This window comes from Brassica rapa, chromosome A05, assembly GCF_000309985.2.
Source record: "Brassica rapa cultivar Chiifu-401-42 chromosome A05, CAAS_Brap_v3.01, whole genome shotgun sequence".
In the NCBI taxonomy this organism is placed as follows: Eukaryota; Viridiplantae; Streptophyta; class Magnoliopsida; order Brassicales; family Brassicaceae; genus Brassica; species Brassica rapa.
Window position 1 is genome coordinate 11,928,280 of NC_024799.2, and position 23,633 is coordinate 11,951,912.

The window sequence follows — 23,633 nt, forward strand, 5'->3', positions numbered from 1 at the left end:
TTTGAAAACATATAATCTAAAACTATAAAAAAGATATTATTTAATTTTTTTAATTTTTTTAATTTTTGTATATCTAGGGTATTATGATCATTTTACCTATTAAATGAAACATTTTGGTCATTTAATTGGGAAAATTTGGAAAAATACCTTCTTATGAGTTTATATTTTGAAGATTACACTATGTTTAACTGTTTTTGAAAACTACACTTATTTGTAGATAAAATGATGAAAATATCCAATTTATATGCGTTCTAATATTTAAATTTAAAATATTTATAAAGTAAATCCAACAACAGACTGGTTTTATATTTATCCTAATATTAATATAAGATCTCATTTAATTAATTATTCGACGCCACAATGTTTTATTATCTCTTAGAAGAAGTTACATGTTGTCATCATCATAAACATATTACACCAAATACTATAGAAAAAAAAATCTAAAAGTAGTGCAGAAAACTTATTAGATCCCTCACGAGAATTTAACTAAGAAAATAAATCAATTATACATAATCTAAAAGGTGGCAAAAGCTCGACTAGCTCTACATGTTGCTTCCGAAGCAAAAAATGCTTTGAAGTTTTTCATCACAATTCACCATATATTATTGTTTTTAGGATCCTTTTAGAACAAAAACCAATCAATCAAGATATAAAACTTCTTTAGCAAATACTAAATGATCCCTTGAAGATCTTTCTTATCTTGATATAAGAGCAGACACTCATGAAAACAATCCAAGAAATATATAAGTCAAACGGTGCCTTGATGTATCTCTTCTCTTTATGTTACAGTTTATTAGTTACCGTAACTTTGTACTTTGATTAGCATGATTATAGGGAAGAGGTTATATTTGTGAACTTTGTGCATATGTGCACATAAAAATTTGTGGAGTTGCAGTAAATTTATGACATACTTTTCACAATTTCAAAAGAATGTAGTTTGCCTGTTTTTAATGATTGACTAACTTGTAAAGCAACATGGTTTAATCCATTTCGTGAAAAACTAAACCCCAACAACATTACATATTTATCTCAAACTTAATTTTCACACACATGAATAATAATAATATTTTCATATTTACATTTTGGTTATTAAAACGTGTAATCTCATATTAGAATCAGGGTAAATATGTCTTATCATATAAAAGAAAGTATAATTTTCAAAAAAAGAAAAAAATAATATATTTTTCAAATTTTAAATGATAAACGGTGTATTTTTCAAATTATCCCCATTTAATTCTTTGTAGTCTAATTTTTTGATCAAAACTTGAAATAGTCTATTTAGGAGAATTGTCCATCTTTCTTTGTTGCAAAATATATTACAATACAAGGTATCTAAATGTTCAAAAAAAAACAATGTATCTAAAGATTTTATGTCTTTTTTTTTTTGGTCAAAAAAGATTTTATGTCTAACAAAAATTGACTATTTTCTGGGAAAGAAGAAAATTATAAAGAAAAAGAAGGACAAAGTAGCCGTTGGATAAGCGGATTTCGAATGATTCCAAGGGCTGCCTCCAACGTTCAAAAGATTAGAGTCTTGAAAATTAAAGTTTCCCTTTTCTTTTCATTCAAATCGACGTCGTTTCATCTTAGTCGGACGGCGTTTTATAACCTCAGACTCTCCTCCCATCGATCATCCTCTCTCTCATCAGAAGAAGAAGGGACGAAAGAAGAAGTATCTTTGTTTTCGCTCTCTTCTCTCTCCTTTCGATCTTTGACGATTAGAAAACGAAAGTGATGGCTGCAGTTAATGGGTACCAAGGAAACACTCCGGCGGCGTCAAAGCAATCTGCTCCTCTGACTAAGACTGTTGATAGCCAATCTGTTCTCAAAAGGTATCTTCTTTCCTCGATCTTGATGGCTCAGATTCGTTTCTGTTGTTGTTGGTGTTGTTTTAATGTACACAAACTGTTTCTTGTAATGTTTCTTAGAGAGAATCTATACACTTTTGAATCACATCTTAGTATCTATATTGCTCAAAGCTTTGATTTTTAATACCTAATCTTGATTCTCTTTTACCTAAACGCAGGCTGCAATCTGAACTAATGGGCTTGATGGTAAGTTATCATCTTTTCACTTTCACTTGTTCTTGAATATGGCCTTTTGACTTGGGTTGGGTTGGGTTGTTTTTTTTCAGATGGGTGGTGACCCGGGGATATCTGCTTTCCCAGAGGAAGACAACATATTCTGTTGGAAAGGGACAATAACAGGAAGCAAAGATACTGTGTTTGAAGGAACTGAGTACAGACTCTCACTCTCTTTCTCCAATGACTATCCTTTCAAGCCTCCTAAGATCAAGTTCCACACTGGTTGCTTCCACCCCAATGTTGATGTCTATGGCAATATCTGTTTGGACATTCTTCAGGTGAGATGTACCTTCCACCTTTGTCTGTCTATGTGTGCTTCACAAAATCAGACAGAGAAGAAGTAAACCAAACTTAATCCGTTCTTTTTTCACATCTTATTTTTGAGCAGGATAAATGGTCATCTGCATATGATGTGAGGACAATACTACTATCGATTCAGAGCCTTTTGGGAGGTAATTTATTGTGCCATACAATTTTTATTTCCTCTAAACCGTCAATCCAATAGCTTAGAGTATGTGTTTTTACACGTCTTTGCCTTGTTCAGAACCGAACATCAGCTCACCATTGAACACTCAAGCAGCGCAGCTCTGGAGCAACCAAGAAGGTAAAAAAAATTGCAGATTATGATTTCACATTTATCTTCTTCTGCCATTATAAGTTTCTTATGTCTCTTTTGTATTCTTGTGCAGAGTATAGGAAGATGGTTGAGAAGCTCTACAAGCCCCCCAGTGCATGATAACTTCAGGATGTGTCATTCCTTTGCTCTATAATTTGTTTCTGATCATCAACAGTTTTATCTGTAACATTTTACCTAGCCTTTTGACCTGAGCCAAATATTGATATTGATGTGAGCTTTTCAAAAATTAATCAGAATGATATACACATTCTTCTTATTCATTTCAAACTAAAAACAACCGGAAGTTCAAAGTACAAAACAATCATCATTTTTTATTGTTGAATTAAGGAACAAATAGTGCGAGTGAGTGAAGCTTCTTTAAGCTTCAAAGAATCACTTAGTTAAGAAAGGCCAACAACTTTTCCAGTGACAGTGTCAATGTCAATTTCATAGAAGCAAGGTCTTGTCGGAAGTCCAGGCATGGTACTCATTGTACCAACCAAGGGATATATGAACCCAGCTCCAATACTCCCTCTTACATCTCTTATCGGCAACACAAAACCCGAAGGTGCTCCTTTCTTTGATGCATCATGTGAGAACGAGTACTGTGTTTTCGACATGCATATAGGAAGGTTGGAGAAACCTTGCTGAGTGTACATCTCAATCTGTTTCTCAGCCTGGTCTGAGTATTCAACACCACTGGCTCCGTAGGACTTGGCAATGGCCTCAATCTTCTCTTTGATACTAATGTCAAGTGGGTAGAGAAACTCAAGTGGTTGTGTAATGTTTTGACAAGCTTTTTCAACCGCAATGCCAAGATCCACCTACAACACACCATGTACAAGATAAATCCATCTTTCAAGATAGATAAGAAGGTGCTAAAAGTTAAAAAAGAGAGAAGATGTCCTTACCGCTCCTTGGCCACCATGAGCATGGTGGGAACAAATGACAGCATCAAAAGCACCAGCATCCATTGAAAACTTCTTCACTGTATTTAGTTCTGCTTCGGTATCCGTTGAGAACACATTCACAGCCACAACCACATTCACACCATACGCCTTTACGTTTGATATATGCTTCGCTAGATTCACACATCCAGCTTCAACCAAGGAAACATTCTCGCTTACATAGGCGTGATCAAGAGGCCTCCCGGCAACAACACCAGGCCCACCACCATGCATCTTCAAGGCCCTAACAGTCGCCACAACAACCGCACACTGAGGCCTTAGCCCGCTGTAACGGCACTTGATATTCATGAACTTCTCCGTTCCAATGTCAGAACCAAAACCAGCTTCCGTCACCACGAACCCACCAGGTCCCACCAGCTTCAAAGCGATTTTATCCGCAACAATAGACGAGTTCCCATGAGCTATGTTAGCAAAAGGACCAGCGTGAACTAGGACAGGCGTTCCTTCAAGTGTCTGCATGAGCGTAGGGTGAATAGCGTCTTTCATCAGAACAGTCAAGGCTCCTCCAACACCGAGATCATCTGCCGTGATGGGCTCCCCGGCCCTGCTGTTACCAATCACCATCTTACCAAGCCTCTCTCTCATATCATCAAGAGAAGTTGTCAAAGCCAAAACAGCCATGATCTCACTAGCAACAGAGATATCAAACCCTGTTTCCCTAATCATCCCTTTCTCCTCAGACCCCTGACCAACAGTCATCTTCCTCAAGAACCGGTCATTAACATCCATCACCCTCCTCCAAGTAATAGACTCAGGATCAATATCAAGCCTAGCAAACTTCCTTACCTCCTCGGGAGTAAGCTCCTCAGGACTAGTCTTGGAGATGCCAAGCTTCTTTAAACGCCTAAACATAACGTCACTGAAACTACGCTTCCCTTCTTTATTAACCGGACACAGCCTGTTGAAGAGAGCCTTGTCTGACTGAGAAGCCTCGTGGAACATCCGAGCGTCGATAGCAGCAGCTAAGAGGTTGTTGGAGGCAGTGATGGCGTGGATGTCTCCAGTGAGATGGAGGTTAAACTCATCCATGGGAATCACCTGACTATACCCACCACCAGCTGCGCCTCCTTTGATCCCAAAGGTCGGTCCTTGAGACGGTTGGCGAAGACAAGTAACAACCTTCTTGTTCAGGTAAGCTCCCAAGGCTTGGCAGAGACCTACGGTTGTAGTGGACTTGCCTTCTCCAAGAGGAGTTGGAGTGATCCCTCCCACAACTACATAGTAGCCGTCTTCTCGGTCTTGAAGCTCATCAAATGCAGACAACAAAACCTAACAGAACATAAAAGCTTGATTATTATGTCGGAATCTAAGAATCGTTCGACAGGAAGGAAAGGAAAGACCTTTGCTTTGTATTTGCCGTAGAGATCGTAGTGAAGAGGGCTGAGATTGAGATCTTTGGCAATCTCGGAGATGTATAGAGGCTCGACGGAGTTGGCAATGTCGATGTCGGAGGGGACAGGTGTCACAACCTGAAGCTTTCTTGAGGTCATTGTAGGTATCACTGCTTCTGGAGAGTGAGGAAGAGAGACAAAAGTCTTCACTTTTGGTGATACGTATGGCCTTGCGATAGGTGGAGGATGAGGAAATGGGAGATGACGATTGGCGACGACCATGATGTGTGTTGTTTGTCTTTGTCCTTTTAATTATTCATTCATAAACATATAATAATCGATGCCGTAATATTGACGGTTTCACCCTTTACCTTCCTATAAGCGAGCGGCTAAGCGCAGCCATAGGTCATAGACTCATAGCAAGGCCCACAATTGCTGGGGTTTTTCTTTTCTTTCTTTCTTATTCCATGTAGTATATAGTAGTTATATGATTGAAACAAGTAGATGTAGTTCATAGCAGAAAATGCTAGTTTAAAGATATTCAGAATGAAGGTTGATATAGGGGAGATGATATTAACTTTCATGTTGTTTCCACTCTAGATTTTGTGTTTTTACTTTTTGTTTATATGTTTTGGAGGTGAGCAATTCTGAGATGGCTTTGATGATCATTATTTCATTATGAGTACACCTTTAATTGTTTAGCATGGTGTAGTCTTAGTTTAAGGTCTATATTGCAATTTTTCATAGCTTGTGGTCAAATATTGCTTTTTTTTTTTGAATTATATGTAAAATTTATTCAGAAAAGGTTATGTTTTACAGACTAAGCTACTGAAATTAGAGATTTTTTGAAAAAAACAGAGCACAGAATATATCATAATCTCTTGTGATGGGAAATCATCATATATTGAAGAGGAAAGAACCAATGTTCTCATATACGGAGTTTGATTTACATGCAGGACTAATCATGTGTGCTTTGTTACTATACACACTAGGATAAGACCTGCACCTTGCGCAGGGTAAATTTATATGAAAATTATTTAAGAAATATCATATGAAAAATAATATTTATATTATTAATCGAATTAATATTTTTGGCCCATAAAATGTTTTTAAAATTTTTTTTGTTAACTACATAATTTGTTTACTAATGAACTGCTCTCATTTTTAAAAATATTTTAGGTCAAAAAATTATTTATCACATAAAAACCTAACGTTTAGGTCGAAGAATCTCATGCCTACTATTTGGTTACAATGAAACTATATCAGCTCGGTTTTATATCATGATTTAGCAATTTAAAAATTAATTATGGTTAAAAAGAGTTTACGTTCACGTGTCAATCATATCTATCTTTGATATTTTTTCTCATTTTTGTGTCATTTTGGTTATTTGCTCGATATAAATATTAACTTTTGAGTTTATTCTCATTTCTTTCTTTTATTTTGCCTGAGATTTAGAAAATGTTTAAGATTCAAAATTATTAAAGAGATACATACTTAGGTAGATATGCGCCTTGTGCAGAATAAATATTTTATATTTATTACTTATTTTATATTTTTGTGCATATTAGGAAATAATAAAATAATAATTATATTTTAAATAATTAAGAAATCAGTTACTATTATGTAATAAATTGGTTTGCACATATAAATCAAATGACCGCTCTTGTTTATTCACAATCATTTTAGAATAAATAAATCAAAATAATCAATCTTATCTATCATATATGATATATAATTAAATTTAAACGATATGAAGTATATATATATTAATAAAAACAACTATTAAAATAAAATTATTTGTTTCTATGATTTTATTATCATAGTATCTTATTATAGAAAAAAATTTAAACATTGATCACAAAAGTTTATGTGAGACTTTTAATAGTTTTAATAATTTATACTCGTTTTTTGAAAAATTCAAAATACAACATATAAAAAAAAAACTAAAATTTTAATATATGATTAATTTAATTGTGTAATTTATTTTAATAATAAATAATTAAACAAAAATGATAGAAAGTATACATATTATTAGTAAATCTTCATTATTTAAAACCATTAATTACTATATATATCATAATCATATTAGGTAATTCCGTAGGTTTTATTTAAGGAAATAATATATAATAAATTTTAGTTTGATAAATCAATAGTCCATAATGAACATACTATATAATATAACATTCTCTAGCAATTTAATTTTGGACTAACAAAATTTTCAATTTATTTTCAAGCCACCACGTAAACAAATTAACATTCCAGTTACGTGATAACTCAGCATGACACTTTTTAATTAGTACAAATTACAGGTTCTAAACTTTTTAAATGTTTCCCTATTAATATATAGGGGACGTTAAACCATTGATCATTAATTTTAAACATAATAATTTTAACAGTGTTAGTAATTGTGTCATTTTTAAAAATTCAAAATATAACATATACTAAAAAAATCTATATTTTAATTTGTAGCTAATTTGATTGTTTAATTTATTTTAATAATATAAAATTTAACAAAAACGATGGATGAGATATAAATTATTATCAAATCTTTATTATTAGAATCATTAATTGTCATATATATATTAGTCATATTTGGTAATTTTGTAGTTTTTATTTAAAGAAAGAAAAGAAAATAGTAATTGTATACTTTAATTAATTTTATGATTAGTTTAATGAAAAGTATAATATATACTTAATTGGACCAACATATTTTCTAAGGATTCTGAATTTCATTCTGGTGATTACATGTGGCTACACTTAAAGGTTGTAGTGTTTCTCGATTAATATATAAGGGATTGCATTGGAATAGAAACTGATGTTTTTCCAAACAACTGACATGATGTTTCCAATTCCATTTTTTTGGGCTAGAGTTAATTTCTTTAACTGTGAGAATGTTATGTGGCAATCCCCACACACAAAAAAAATGCTAAATCTTTGGTAGTATGTATATGAAGTTTCCAAATAGCTTGGTGATGGCCATGAGCTATATCAACATTTTTTTGACTTAACGTGAGCTTACTTTGGACATAATAGTCTGACTTGACTCTGTATAATTAATGGTCCATGTTATTATGCACATGCATGTATATAAGATTTTTTTTAAGAATGTAAATGTCATAAATGAAAAGTCTGATTTACAAGAGCAAATGCAAATCTAAAATTGAATCACCTTGGCAAAAAGAAGAAAATAACAAGGTGAGGCAAACAAAAGAGTGAGCAGAAAAGCTAATTCAACTCAACCACAAAGGCATCAAGTTCTTGAAAAGCTTCCTATATCGCCTTGCTGTGATAGCATTCCGGATTTCTTTGTCAATTAGACTGTGAAGACTAATAGGAGATAAGGTGACAGAACCTCAACGTGGTGGGAGCCTGAGTTGATGTGGCCTTTATCCAAGATAAAATCTCAGGCCAAGAGTTGAATAGATTTAGAGGTGGGTTTAGTCTACCAATAGAAAGCATCCAGACATCAAAACTAAAACCACACTTGAGTAGTAGTAGGTGATCTCTTGTTTCCTCTAGCTGTGAACAAAAATGACAAATGATCGGGACCTGCAAACCCCAGTCTGGAAGTCTTGAGCGAGTAGGAAGCCTGTTGTAGTTTGCCATCCACATATTAAACATGTGCTTTGGATACTTCCTTTGTGCCACCCCAGCTTGGACCACTCTTTAATCGAGTCTCTTGGCCTCAGAACCTTTCATGTATTGCCTGCTTGGTCATGTATATAAGATTTTATCTGATTATTAAGATAAGCTCCATTAGCTAAGCAATGATTGACATAAACACACAAACAAACAAAAAACAACGAATGAAAATTTAGTAAACCTACTGCATTAGTAAACATTATTCTTTTGGAAAAGATGCTACAAAGGGAAGATATGAAAGAAAAATTCTGTTATTTCTTTATTCTGGTAAACAAATGATTTTCTTTAGTATTTTGAATAGGGGTGAGCACAAAAAAAAATGAACCCCAAAAACTCGAACTGAATCAACCCAAAAATTGAGTTTCAACCGAATCCGATATAATATTTGATGGGTCTTGTTCAATGGTATTTCTGATCTTAGGTTTAACAAATCCAAACCTAAACACATAGATCCGAATATACTTGGAAAAATTAAAACCTAAAAAATAACTATAACAAATCAAATCCAATTCCGAGTAAGTATCTAAAATATTCAAAGCTTCTAATGAGTATTTAAATCTATTACATGAATAACTAAACCAACATTCATTTTAATGTATATTTTGTTGTTTGATCAAATACTAAGGACCTACGGTTTTTGTGTTTTGACAATTGAATATGAAGTTCGATTGAAATAAATTTGATAATTTCCTCTATTTTGAAGTTTAAATAAGGGTTAAATCATATTTCTTATATTTACAAAGTTGTTAGTTTTACCTTATTTATGTTTTTCTACTCGTAATGACTATTGTCGAATCATGTCAGCAAGCATTTGTTAGTATAAATTTATAATTGTCCAGTTTTTAAATCAAAATATTTACTTTTGAATTACAAACAAGTATTCAGATAGAGAAATATAACCTGGTCCAAAACTCAGCCTTGTCCAAATGAAGGGAGTTAAAGACATGAACTCCATTCTTCGGTACTGGTTTGGAACTAGATCTAATTATATAAAAAGATGTTGCTTCTCTCCTGTGATGCCACATAGGATTACAGGTCACAAAGTCGTTTATTCAGAAGCTGCCATCTGTCCAGAGAAGCAAACGCACCGTTTCATTTATTTCTCTTATGATGGGCTTTGACCCATTTGTAGACAGAAAATCTTACCTGAAAAAAACGACGCTTCCGTCTACACTTTTTGCCGTCAAAGTTCTTCATCTGTTCATCTACCTGCGAGAAAAAGTTGAGGCGTTACTTTTTGCCGAAACGGAATAAAGCTGAACCCAATCGTCGTCATTAACACACACATTAACCAAAGCTCTCCATTCCTTCCACGATTTATCAATGAATACATCTTCCAATTATAAAAAATGTTCTATAAAAATTCTTCAGTTCAAGCTTCTAATTAATGGTCTCTGATGTTCGACTTCAAACGAGGATCCTACAAGAATATTTAGACACAAAATCTGAAACCGAGGAAGATGAAGAACTGAGACTTACCCAGAATCAAGATCGTTCTTAAAACAAAATCGTAGTAAGCCCTTTTCTCAGATCTTGCAATTGTTCTTCACTGATATTTTTCTCACAGTCGTCTTTAACGTGGCATGTCACTAGAGCGAGATGGAGGGCGACGGAGCAAGCGGAGACGGAGTAAGTGGAGGAGAGAAAGGAAGCAAGTGGCGAAGAGCGACAGAGCAAGGGCGGAGACGATGGAACAAGCGGCGTTGAGCTGATGGAGCAAGTGACGGAGAGAGCGAGATGGACAGCCATGGAACAAGCGACGGAGAGTGAGACAAGAGATAGAACAGGCAATCGTTGCAGTTCAATGGTACAAGGGTGGTTGATAGGCTCTCAGACAGGGTGAGTTTATAAGAGCTGGAATTTTTTTTTTTGGTGCAGAAAAGGGAATGAAGGATTGTGTTTATGTTGATTTTTTTTTTTACAAAATTAGGTTCATGCTTTCAAAGTTTCTGTACATTAAGGGGTGAAAGTTCATGTGGAGGAGTCTGACATGACTAGATAACTTCTCATGAGGATGTTGCTCAGTTTCGAAGGCCTCCAAACAACAGAGAAAGCTAGAGTATAACACGATGATGCAGAGGTTAGTGTTTCATTTCCTGCATTTTTTCATCTGTCTGCATCATAATCTATGTCTACACGTTAAAAATGTCAACAACAGTGGTGAACGATATGTATCACCTACTTATTACTAATGAGTTGCAATGACATGATTGGTGACTTTGGTAGATATACATTGGGATTTTATTTATAAATTTTGTTCAGTTAATTGATATCGTAGAGCCTTCAGTTTCTATACATACAGATTTGAAAAATTTATGTCTAACAAAACAAACATTCGGTGAGAAAGAAAACATTACCTCGGGTTGAATCACTCATTATTCCATACATATCTAACAAGTAACAAGGCAAACTGTGTCGCCGTGATCTCTTACCTTAAAATATAGCCTCCTTGAAACTATTTACAGTAACTTCACCAAAATTTTTGGTCCTTAGTTACTTTAAACCGTCGAGTATATGGTTGCAGATTTTCTTTACACGGCAAATAAGAGTTTTCCAGATCACACAGGGCAGGCAACAACAAAAGTAAATGCGTGTAAAAGAAAGAACAAGTAATGGATCTATAAAGGTTTTTTTTATAAAACAAATGGATATATTCACATTTGGCTTCTAAAACATTTCATTGCATACTCTAAACATCTTTAGTAAGTTTCTCCACGGTGACAAAAAAAAAAAAGTTTCTCCACACCTAATTTCTCAAGATTCTTTTCCAGAACTGTCACACGTTTAGCTCTAATAGATTATAAAAAAGTTGTACGAATAGTTGCATAAACAAAACATACAAAAAGTTTTAAACTTCACTGCAACAAAAAACAGAGTTATTGCTTACTGCAATAAGAGATGATAAACTTTGAGCAGGCCTGATCCTAAAGGTCTGATTTGTTTTAAATGGGCATTACATAATACGAATATAAAGATTTAGAAAGGTTTAAAGAAAAAGCTTCAATCAAATGGTAGTTCACATATCGGGATAAGAAACAATAATGGGTAACAACAAATAAATTAATCAGATGACTAATGTTTAAGTAATCCACTATATAAAAAATTAATGGGCAAAGTTTTCAAACAACTATTTTAAATTTTTGTCACACAAAGAGTGTTCAACAAGGAAAATAACCAAAATATATTTTAATAAAGAAGCAAAAACCTCTTCTAGCCATTACTTTATGTATATATATATATATATATATATATATAAATAAAAGATAATAAAAATAAAAAGAAATACATAAATAAAATAAAAATTTATAGTTTCTGACTATATGTTTTTTAATTTGAATTTTTATAGTTTTTTCAATTTTTCTTCCTGAAAGTGAAAATAGGAAAGATTAATAATACAATCTATACTAATTCAAAAAATACACGACCCCACGTTTTTATTTTATAATGAAAATGTTAATTCAAAATAATAATAGAAAAATGAAAAAAAAAAAAAAGACATAATACACATATTTAAAATCAGAAAAATATACACTATTCTTGCAAAATAGTGAAGAATAATAATAAAATCTATACTAATTCAAAAATACATGACACCACATTTTCATTTTATAATGAAAATGTTAATTCAAAATAATAATAGAAAAATGAAATATAAAAAAAGAAGACATAACACACATATATAAAATAAAATAATACATGTCAATTGGAATAATTATTGCATGCCCTAACATTATTTAAAACCATAAAAATAATAAACACTATTCTTGCAAAAGCTTAAATAAAAGTCACTGAAACAAAATATACAATTACATAGTTACATACATCACACGTAAACATAAAAACCTTATAATATGAGAGGATGTAGCTTTCCATACACAAACGTACACTTTCCATATTATGTTCTCCGTTTGTTATAGGCACGCAAGGGAAAAGTACACTTTCCATGTCAAGTTAACCACGTATGATTTCACGGTTTCACCTCAAGCCGTCAAAGCTTCACTGTCACCCTTATTATCAATGAATGTGAACGTCTGTTCGACATGGGAGGTGAACCACAAAATCTATTTACTTTTATAACATTATCATGTTAGGCATAAGATAGTTATCAAAAAAAAAAAAAAATGTTAGGCATAAGAGAATTAGAGATCGGTAAACCAATGTTGGATTCGATCGGATAGAAATTCAACAAAGGTTGTGACAAAAAGAAAACGAAGAAATTCAACAAGGGTCGTGAGGACAGTTTATCTATGACGATCAACCGATTTTATGGTTCCAAATGGTGACCGACTGCACCGTACTACCGTGAATAATAAATGACTCCAAATGGTGACCGACTATACTATACTACCGTGAATAATAACGAAAATCCTTATATATACTTATGTATTTGTATTTTTATTATTATTAGAACCGCAACACAGCTGTTTCGTAATTGTTCCGCATGTCATCATTCAAATTTAGAGTATATATATTTTTCTTACAAATATCAATATAACACAAACACAATAAAAGTATACCATCCCGCCCGTAGAGCGGGCCGTCCCTAGTTGTAAATATTTTTTGACTAGTGGTTTAGGAATTTAGAAGGAAATAAGGTTCTTATTTTCTTTTATAAAGGATCTACTTGATGTAAATAGGTTTTTTTGATGAATAATTTAGCATTCATTTAAAAATATATATATATAACCAAACCCGTATTCTGTCGCAAAAAAAAAACAAAAAAACAAACCTGAATTTTTAAACGGGTTCAATGTATTACTGTATCCAAATCGAAGCCGTAAGAATACCTGAATAGAATTAAATTTCATGTCTACAGAGAATCGAAATCCGATTAAACACCAAAAAGCTCATGGCTAGTTTTTAACATATAAAGCGAAAACAATAGAAATGAAAATTCCATTTATCATCATCACCTTTACATTATCCTTTTCTTAAAGAAACAAAGAATACATAAAAACCTTCCTAAACATTTACACATAAACTTGTGCATATGCTTCTATATAACAATAATAATTAACAAACAAATATTGAATAAATATATACACACAAACTTACATAGACGCACATAACCAATTATATAAACAACGATGATGATGATGATTCATGACTGTAAAGAGGCAACGAGAAGAGCAGAGCCAATGCTAGAACCATCTTCCATGGCTTTAACGACCACGTATTGGCTCACTTCTTCTCCTAAAATCTCCACCAAAGCCTCTTCCATGTATTCTCTAAACATGGTGTAATTCATGTACAATCCTCCTTCTACTGCAACAACTGTTCTTTTCTGCATCCGCATTTCGCTTCTGCTTCTCCCGCTCGTGATTCCTCCGCTACCATCACGGCCAATCTTCTTCAAGATTCCTGCAATACCCGCTGCTGCTAGCCTCCCTGCTCTTCGTGTCACCACGTCGCATATCTTGACCACGAGTTTTCTCACCTTCAATGGTACTTCTGATACCTGTTTGTTCATTTCACATGCAAGTGAAGCTTCCTCAGGTTCGTTCCACCATATAACATTTCAAACATTCAAGTTATATAATAGTGAGATTTTAAGTTTTACCCCCAAGTCTTTCAAGATCCTAGCTACTTCTTGCAGCTCAGGTGTGTCATCTTCATGCATGGCTGAGACTGAATTTGTTCTGAGAGATTAAACAGACACGGTTACTACTTAATTAGATAGTTGGTGCAGAAGAAGATCAAAGTGTGTACATGTTCATTCAAAAGTTGATGTAGAAGATACATGTATGAAATAAAGCATCAAATTATTAGACAACAATCAAATTTCTAGCAAGAGATATAGAGGAAACGTACCTTAGAACGTAAGGCTCAGATAACATGGGCGAGGTGGGTCCAAAGATGTCGGAGACTTGCGACATGCGAAGGATTACTCTTCGAACAATGTCACCCAGATACAATCCTGCTATAATCTTCTCAAATCCCTATATAACAACAATCCCAAAGATCTTAATTGCTTATTGATCACCTAGTGATAACTCATGATGCAATACCAAATGGAAAAAAAAAAGAAAAGTTAAGCAAAGATTACCATATCATTTGGATTTGAACTCTCTGCATCCAAGTCAATGTCATACGATGTTCTTGGGAGGTGTGAGGACCAAAAATTACCCCACTCCATATTGACTACCTGAAACATAAGAATAAAATGAATCATATATATTAATTTCTCTAGGATCTAAAGCATAATTACTGGTTTCTCAGAAAAGAACATGGAATGATTTTTTTAGTACCATGCTTCCAGAAGTGGTAAGCAGACCCTGAGACTTGATTATGGCATCAGTTCGTTCCAAGTAACATGCATTACTACCTGTTCCAAATACAACCGCAACAACTGTATCTGGATCATGATAATATCCAAGTGACAGGGCTCCGACAGTATCATTCACCTGCTCAAAAGAAAGAAGACTCCATTCATAACTAAGCATCATTTCATGAGATAATTCAGATAAGGCATCAAAATGTTGACAGGAAAGGGGCAGAATAAAAAGGAGAATGATGAAGAAAATTGCAGTCGATGTAGCCAGAATTTACCCAACAAAATTATTTATGTTCCGTCGACAAAGCAAACTTACAAGAGCTGCAACATGGATATCTAGGCCTCTTCTGTTCAGCGCTCCTTGTAGACATTCAGCTACATCTTTCCCAACCTATAATATAATAAGGATTAGCATGTTATATGATAAAATAAACTTGACTTTGCATAATGTCTAACTTCCACAAACTACCACTAGATCGATTACATGATCACAAAGTAATAACACAGCAAATAGTTAATGTTAAGGTCAAGGTCATCCACTCAGATAGCATATAATGTTTTAAAATGTAATAGGAATGGTTCCAACGAATAACACAGACAATATCTGACAATTACAGAGAATCTAAGAAGTAATTTAAGTATTATTTTACTAACCATTTCACTAATCTCAAAACCTTTGGTCCATTTGATTAGAACTCCTGAAGATATAGAAGAATGCTTGACAGGGAACGAAAACGTAAACGCAAGTTCCCTTTTCACACCTTGTGAATTAGATTCCTTTCCTTCTTTTTCGATAAACCTTTCCATGGAAAAGGCGAGAAAGTTGAAAAGAACCTACAATCATGTGACCAAAAGAGATTTAACAGATGCTATATTAAGAAATTTGCATTACAAGCAGGGACCAGTGAGAAATAAAAAGGTCACCTCGCTGGTGCTATTCATCAAATGTGAAGGTATGGGGTGTCGTTCAACGTCTTGAACATCTAGATAAGACCTTTCACCACCCAGATGAACCCTCAAAATCCTAAAGTAAGTGCCTCCAAGGTGAAGTGCATAATAAGTTCCTTTCTCCGTCCTGAATTAAAGGCAGTCAGTGCAAATGCATATCCCTAATTGCAGTTAGATTACATTCTTCATGAAGATGAGATAAATAGTGGAAGCTTCGTCAAATTCAATGATTTTGCTTAGGAACACTAGAAAGAGAGCCGCATGCAACAATAAAGGGAGAGAATCCAATGGCTATAATATGATGAGAATAGTAGATTTTCATAGAACAGTAGGAAACAAGTGGGTAGGAACAAGATACCAAAGTAAAGGTAAGAGATAAAAAGGAGAACTCTTTGAAGCTTTTATAGTATACAAAAAGACCAGAATCAAAGGATCTATGCCTGCAAGAAATGGTACCCACAGACACTTATTTTAATTCCTTAGCTCCACAACTAAGGCTCAAAGTCGAGAGACCTTCAAAACAAAGGTACACCCTTTTGTAACGACCACGACCAAGAAGGAGCTCATATCTCACAATCTTAAGAGTAACAAAAAAATTATGAATAAATCAAGCAATTAAGTATTAAACTTAAGGAACATAGATCATGCAATGTTTTAAGCAAACAAGATAAGAAGGAAGAAAGCTTTTTACCCATTAGGCAAATGATGGACGAAAGTGAGAAGCATTTTAAGCTTGGAGCCACCTTCAGAAGCCAAGCCAGCGTGCATCTCCACGGCCATGGCATCCACCACTTGCCTCAGCCTCCCCACCGGAGTATCAGAAGCTTCCTCCATCTCCTTCAAAATCTCCACCACGGCCCTCCATTTCGCCCGACTCTTAATCCTCCTCCCCACCATCACCGCCGCCACGGAGCAAGACACTAAAACCGCAGCCGCCGCAAACGCAACCGCAACCTTCCCCATCACAACACTTGCTTCTTCTCTCCTCTCGACGGTACTAGGCACCTACTCCAATAAAGAGTTGACGAGTGAGTACCGCCGGTCAGAAGAACCAAAACGACTCCGTTTCACCCTCATCAACTACTTCTTTTTTATATCTTCTTCCTCTTCTTCTCTCTCTCGACCGCCTTTCTCGCTCAGCTGTTTCTTCTCTTACTACTGAAAACTAACTGCCTTGATTACGATAGAAATCTCCGGCGATGCTCCAAACCGATTCAAACTCGAGTTTCTTGCCGGCGGTGATACTGTCGACAAATACGGAGAGAGACAGAGAGAGAAGGGGCTGGAAAGCGAAGTGATCAATATATATATATTTATATAATTCGCGTAATTACACTATACCCTCTCGTCTTTTTGGATGTCGACGGTTTCGATTTTTTTTTTTTTTTTTTGTTTTCCATTTTTTTTTTCTGCAAAATCTAATATATTAAATTAGAGTCACTTTTTTTATCCACTATACAAATTACAAAAGTCATAGTAGTTCTATTTTATTAGTTATATGATAAAATATGACATAATAATCAATAAAAAATTAATTATAAATTAGTTCTAACTATAAATTTAAATTTTATTTTTAGTTATAACAAAATATGTTAAGAGAAAACCTAACAAAATCTTACTAAACTTTTAAAATTTTTAATTAAATAAAGCATCAAATAGTTTCGTAATTAATAATTTATTATTATTTTAAAATTCATATTAACTAAGTTTTATTATAAAACAAAAATAAAAATATATAATTTTTTATGAAAAAATTATAATCTATATTAATTAAAATAGAAGTGTTATATAAATTAAATATGATAAAATTATATTAGTTTGGTAAATTAACCTACTTACTTTTGAAAAATACTTTCATTTGATTAAATTATTATATACCACTAAAACGGGTTAAAATTTGTTAACTATGTAATATTCTTATATAAAAAACAAAATTATTAACATATGTTAAACTTTTTATTCGACAACTATATATTTTCAAACCAAATCAAACTCTAATATTAATGATAATATTAACATTCACCATTTATAAAATAAAAAAATACCCGCACAAATGTGCGAGTCAAACTCTAGTTCCATTTAAATTACTCAATTGAAATTTTTTTTACTTTTCCAAATCTGTTATACTAGTTTATGATTATTGTAGTCCAATTTTTTTGTTTATAATTATTTGTTAGTCCAATGCTATATGCTAAATTTATTAATTCAGAAGTCTAATTTGCTTTCTTGTGTTATAGATGATTAATTTTGATAAAGTATGGTCTTAACTGGAAGTTTTTAGTTAATTTGTATTGAAATGACAAATTATATTTAACATTAAGTTTTGTTTTTTAGTTCGGTATAATTGAAATTATTATTTTACAAAATATTCTGAAATCCATTATTATTGAAAATATTTTAACTTGTAAATTTTAAGAGATATATAGTGATTTTAAAGTGTTTTCTGGAGTTTCTCTTACAGAGAAATCTTATGATGTTTTTTTTTTGAACTTAAAAGAGTTAAACACGGGTCTATTAAAGACACAGACCTAACCCTTGGGTGGAGGTACAGCTCACGGATAGACTCTCTCCTGGGCATTCAAATGAGCAGAAAGCAATAGCCCATATCCGTGTGGCCAGCAGGATTCGAACCAGGGTTCGCCGTATTGGGTTTAATCCCTCAAGCGCCACTAGACTACCATCACTGGTTAAATCTTATGATGTTAGATTGAATTTTTCGTTCAACTAAGATTAAATTAAACTATTCAATTCATTTAAAATCATCAATTTTGTTTTATAAAAATTGTATTGATGGTGAAATGGTTAAATATTTTAAGCTATGCTTACCCTAAATTGTAGTTAACTTACGCTTATGTATCAACCTAATTATCTTTATACGAGAAAAAGAAAAGGAATTTCAAGTTTTATCAGTAGGAGACTATTCATGTATGTTGTTTTTATTTGCGTGTGGTAACCAGAAGTGAAAAATATAAGACCGCTGAGAAAGAAAACATGTTTTCTTTTTTTTTCTCATAAAAAATACATGTTTGTTAAGTGTTAACACTATTAACACACAAAGGGAAAATATGTGGATTACTGTTGTACCCTCAATTTCATATAATATTATCGTCGTGCCCAGTCTTCTCTCTCTTTTTCTTTAATCGCACTTTAAGGTGAGGGTTACAAATAGGGAAATACCAAACGTAACAACTTACATTTAAATTCCACAAACATATTATAAATTACTATTTTAATACTAAAAGTAAAAGGGTGATGCCGCCCGTTTGACCTTTGACCGGTCGATTTAATGACACTCTCCTTTGAATATGATTTCAACGGCGTGCTCCTTTTTGCCGTTGGGAATATCTAATGATCAATTACTATTATAAATCGGCAAACTCTAACCGTCAAATAATTAATTTAGCAAATAATCATCTGTCCTTTTGAGCAGATTATTGATAATGACTCGTGGCTGAATCACGTCCAATAATAAACTTGCAATGTACAAGGGGCTGAATTGTAGTTTTCACCCTTTTCTTCACCTTTTTGCATGCCCTACATTAGCCAACTTGGCAAATATTATGCAATGTTCGCATTGGCATTATTATTTAATGCCAGCCATTATTGTACAATTTCATTATTTATTTTTAAAGTCTTGGAAAATGATTACCAAACCCAACCCAAAACTAAATGCACTATAACTTTACAAAACTAACTAATTGTTATGAGTTTCGTTATGTTCTACTATAATTTTATCAAAATAAAAACATCAACTACTGAATATTTTTGGTCAAAAAAACTACTGAAATATTTTCTAGTACATTGAGATCCCAAAACGTCATTTTAAAAATAGTCTGAAACTACATTCAAATTTAATGAAAGTAATGTAAGAATTTTCATTTTGATATTCAGTTTCAGATCAGAAATTTAATACTTTGGCTAATTTTTAGTTTTGAGACCCTGCAGGAGTACGAAGGCTATGAAAACAAAACATAATTTATTATAATATAAATACCATGAAATTATCAGTACAACTTCAATAGTATCGAATGTCCTTTGGTGAATGAATGTGGCGAACAGCCGCATAAAAGCTGGCAAATTTAATTTTACATTATAGTTTTTCAATAAATTTGTTTTTAGGCAAAAATGTTTTTGTTGTTGGGAATTTAAAAGTATCTTGCAATGGTGAGGAACAAACAGCGTAAGAGCCCATGAAAACGCACGTTGCCAAAAAATTAAAGAAAAGAAGAAGGAAAAGATCGCTCTTCCCCAGTTTGCCAGCTCAATGCCACTCAATAGTAGGACCCATAGTTTATTTATATTACCATTTTAACCTTTCTATGGGGTCTACTTCGTGTCCTTTAACCCTAGAGGTTCTCCGCGTTTTGGTAGCTCTTTCGTATTTCGAACGTGATTGTGGTCACGTGATATGACACGTCACCTGTTACCCTTCGATGACGCAACGCTGTCTTTCCTCTTTCCGTGTCGTTTTGAATATTGAGTATTTTCTTTTAAGTTTTATAATTACTATAATTTAGTTTAGTTTTATTATCTCAAATATGATTTGTTGATTTTATTATGGGCAATTCTCCTAAATAAAACAATTTTCAAGTTTTAGTCACAAAAATAAACCACAATGAAGAAAATGACCAAAATGTTTAATTTAATAGGTAAAATAACCTTAATACCCTATATATATAAATAAATAAAAAATAAAAAAAATAAATTTGTTTTTTCATAGTTTTAGATTATATGTTTTCAAATACAAATTTTTTTTATAATTATTTTTTTGAAATTGTTTTTTTTTTCAAAAAAGTTATTTTTTCAAATTTTCTTTTTTGTAATTCGAAGATACTTTTCGAAACTATTTCTAAAATTTTTATTTTCAAAATTTTAATATTTTTTTTTTTTTTTATAAAAATTTAAACCTCAATCTCAAATCCTCACCCCTTAACTATAAACCCTAAGGTTTGGATTAGTTAATCTTAAGGGTATAAATGTATATTTACCTCTTTAATAAAATATTTTGGTCATTTTGATCTTTAGAATCTATATTTGTGACAAAAACTTTTTAGTGCTATCATAGGATATTTCTCTTTTATTATTTATAACTATACCCTCTTATTAGCTATTTAGTTATTTGAATTTATAAATGGAATAATTATTTATAAACATATGCATAAGTTTTGAAAAATATTAATTTGTATTTTAAATACTATATAAATTGTTTGATGTATGTAAACTATTAATACATTATAATATTTTATCATGCATTTTACATATATTTTATTTAAATAACATAAACGATTGAAATATCTGCATAATATCTATTTTTTCTTTGTAGTAAGAAAAACTTTACAATTAATGTGTGATTGTTATATATATGTGTGATAGTATAATATTTAGATAAAATTTAATCACAATAAATATTTTGATGAACTTTAATTAATATTAAATAGCCTTTGTAAGATAATGTAAAAATTAAAGTAAATATAATGAATTTAACTAATTTTATGTAATATTTTATTTATTTAATTAATAATGTTGAGAATCTAAAGTATTAGAGTTGTCTACTACTTGATCTTATCAATTATTTATATCTATCTTATTAAAACTCAAGTACAAAATTGGAGTGTTTGGAGACTTGAATAGGACTTTTAAAAATTTGGAGTGTTTGGAAACATGGATTGCAGTCTTTTAAAAAAAAATATTTTTGTTTGAAAACAAGGATAGTAGTATTAAGAAAAAAAGTAATGGGCTTATGTTTTTTTAAAAAATTGAAAGTTATCTAGGCCACTTTTAAAATATACCAAAATGGGTCAATCTAATTCCCTAAAAATTTTTTTCTAAACTAACCATAAAACAAAATTTAAACTTTATATACATATTTCAAATCAAAATAATAATTCAAATTTGATTTATATCAAAAATTGATTCAAAAATATACATATATTCAAAAATGGATTTTTACTAAACTATTTTTCAATAACCATTATAAAAAAATATTGTCAATATATATAAGAAAAATATAATACAAAGCCCAATTTGAAATACCAACTCAAATTATGGTTTTCATATTTCATATTAAGTTTTAAAAATATAATATATGTAATTATTTATATGATGGTATGTATAAAATACTATTAATTATATGATTACTTATATGATGGTACATATAAAATACGATTAATTATATGATGATAAAATACGATATATAATAATGACTAGGGATGGGCTTTTGGATACCCATACGGGTTTAGTTCTGATCGGTTTGTATTTTGGGTTTTCGGGGTCAAAGATTTCAGCCTTATTAGAATGTTTCTAAATTTTGGTTTGAGTTCGATTTGGATCTTTGCGGGTTTGGTTTGAGTTTGGATAACTAATTTAAATTATTTTTAAAGTCTTAAATCATTATATATTTTAAATTTCTCAAAATGTATAAATAAAATAATATATTACGTATAAATTTGAATAACATATGTCATAATACTTAAACTTAACATATCAATTGGCTTGATTTAAAATTTTGGATACGAAATCAATAATTATTTTAAGTATTTTTGGTGATTTGAGTATACTTTAACTATTTCAGATATTTACTTTTGACTATCTATATATATTTTCAAGTATTTAAACCAATTTAAAAGTATCATTTTGATGTTTTATATACGTTAAATCTAAAAATAATTAATATATATAAGTATATAAATCTATTTTTAGATAAATTCGGATACCTAAATACTTCGGTTCGGATCAGATTCGGTTCTCTAAATAACAAAATTTTGAATAATTAGAATATTTAATCAATTTATGTTTGGGTTTGGTACTATATCTTTGGATCGGTATCGGTTATGTTCTTCGGATTCATTTTTCCAAATCCTAATAATTACATGAAAAACAAATATCAACATATTTTTCAAAATATACACCCGCGCGCCTGCGCGGGTCAAAATCTAGTTGTAATTAAGCTTGTATGATCGTATAATGTATTACAATATATTACAATTTATTTTTTGGTATAATAGTTAATATTTTTGTTTTTAGGAATAAAATCAAGACTAAATTATTTAATTTGAATGAAATAAAATATATATAGTGATTCCAATATTAAAATTACTTTGTTTGAAGAAGTGCACTTTTGGGATTGTAAGGATCAAACAACATATTAGAAACCACCTATTTAAAATATAATTTGTCTACATAGAAGTATATACATTAGAGTAAGCACATCAATCAAAATCAATATTTTTTGAGCACATAAATCAAAATCAATACTTTTTGTTAATTTACAATCATGTTTTTGGTAAATAAATCAAAACAATAATTTTGATTACTTTATATGGTATATAATTATACTTTAGTGATATTGACATAGATATATATATATAGTATATTTTAATATAAAAATTTATTATTGACTATTCCTACTCATATGATTCTTTTAATATTTGTATATTTTCTGTAACAAAAATTTTAATGTGAGAATTGTTAATTCAAATTACAAAATTAAAATATTAATTTCTCTATAATTTATCATTGGAAAATTTGAAATTAACATATTTTTATATAGTATATAATTTAATTAAATGATATTGATATAAATATATATAATATGAATATCTATTAATGAGACTTCATAAACATACGATTTATGATCATTTTTTTTTTGCTTGAACAAATAAAAGTTAAGACATTGATCACAAAATTTTAGATGTGAGATAATTACTATTTTTAGTAATTTATAGTCGTTCTAAAAAATTTAAAATATAAAATATAAGAAAAAATCTATTT

The 23,633-nt window shown here is 31.4% G+C and overlaps 3 protein-coding genes and 1 long non-coding RNA gene across 4 annotated transcripts; 2 read left to right on the top strand and 2 right to left on the bottom strand.

Moving 5' to 3' along the window:
* Nucleotides 1-1,556: 1,556 nt before the first annotated feature.
* Nucleotides 1,557-2,979, top strand: LOC103868621 (ubiquitin-conjugating enzyme E2 20). The gene is made up of 6 exons (XM_009146706.3): nt 1,557-1,832; nt 2,027-2,054; nt 2,135-2,362; nt 2,473-2,536; nt 2,629-2,688; nt 2,774-2,979. The coding sequence occupies exons 1-6, from the start codon at nt 1,735-1,737 to the stop codon at nt 2,818-2,820; spliced, it is 525 nt and encodes a 174-aa protein (XP_009144954.1). The 5' UTR covers nt 1,557-1,734; the 3' UTR covers nt 2,821-2,979.
* On the bottom strand, nt 2,958-5,338 carry LOC103868620 (formate--tetrahydrofolate ligase). Its single transcript, XM_009146705.3, has 3 exons — nt 5,009-5,338; nt 3,612-4,937; nt 2,958-3,524 (listed from the first exon to the last, which is right to left on the bottom strand). Exons 1-3 carry the CDS (start codon nt 5,279-5,281, stop codon nt 3,102-3,104), a joined length of 2,022 nt encoding a protein of 673 aa, XP_009144953.1. The 5' UTR covers nt 5,282-5,338; the 3' UTR covers nt 2,958-3,101.
* Nucleotides 5,339-7,044: 1,706 nt separating this feature from the next.
* LOC108871946 lies at nt 7,045-12,747 on the top strand. Its single transcript, XR_004458380.1, has 2 exons — nt 7,045-10,154; nt 10,235-12,747. It is a non-coding gene; the product is annotated as an uncharacterized LOC108871946 (long non-coding RNA).
* Nucleotides 12,748-13,512: 765 nt separating this feature from the next.
* LOC103868622 (hexokinase-3) lies at nt 13,513-17,435 on the bottom strand. Its single transcript, XM_033292135.1, has 10 exons — nt 17,037-17,435; nt 16,555-16,990; nt 15,840-15,990; nt 15,570-15,749; nt 15,232-15,306; nt 14,890-15,045; nt 14,688-14,786; nt 14,453-14,580; nt 14,202-14,280; nt 13,513-14,099 (listed from the first exon to the last, which is right to left on the bottom strand). Exons 2-10 carry the CDS (start codon nt 16,824-16,826, stop codon nt 13,743-13,745), a joined length of 1,497 nt encoding a protein of 498 aa, XP_033148026.1. The 5' UTR covers nt 16,827-16,990; nt 17,037-17,435; the 3' UTR covers nt 13,513-13,742.
* Nucleotides 17,436-23,633: the final 6,198 nt, after the last annotated feature.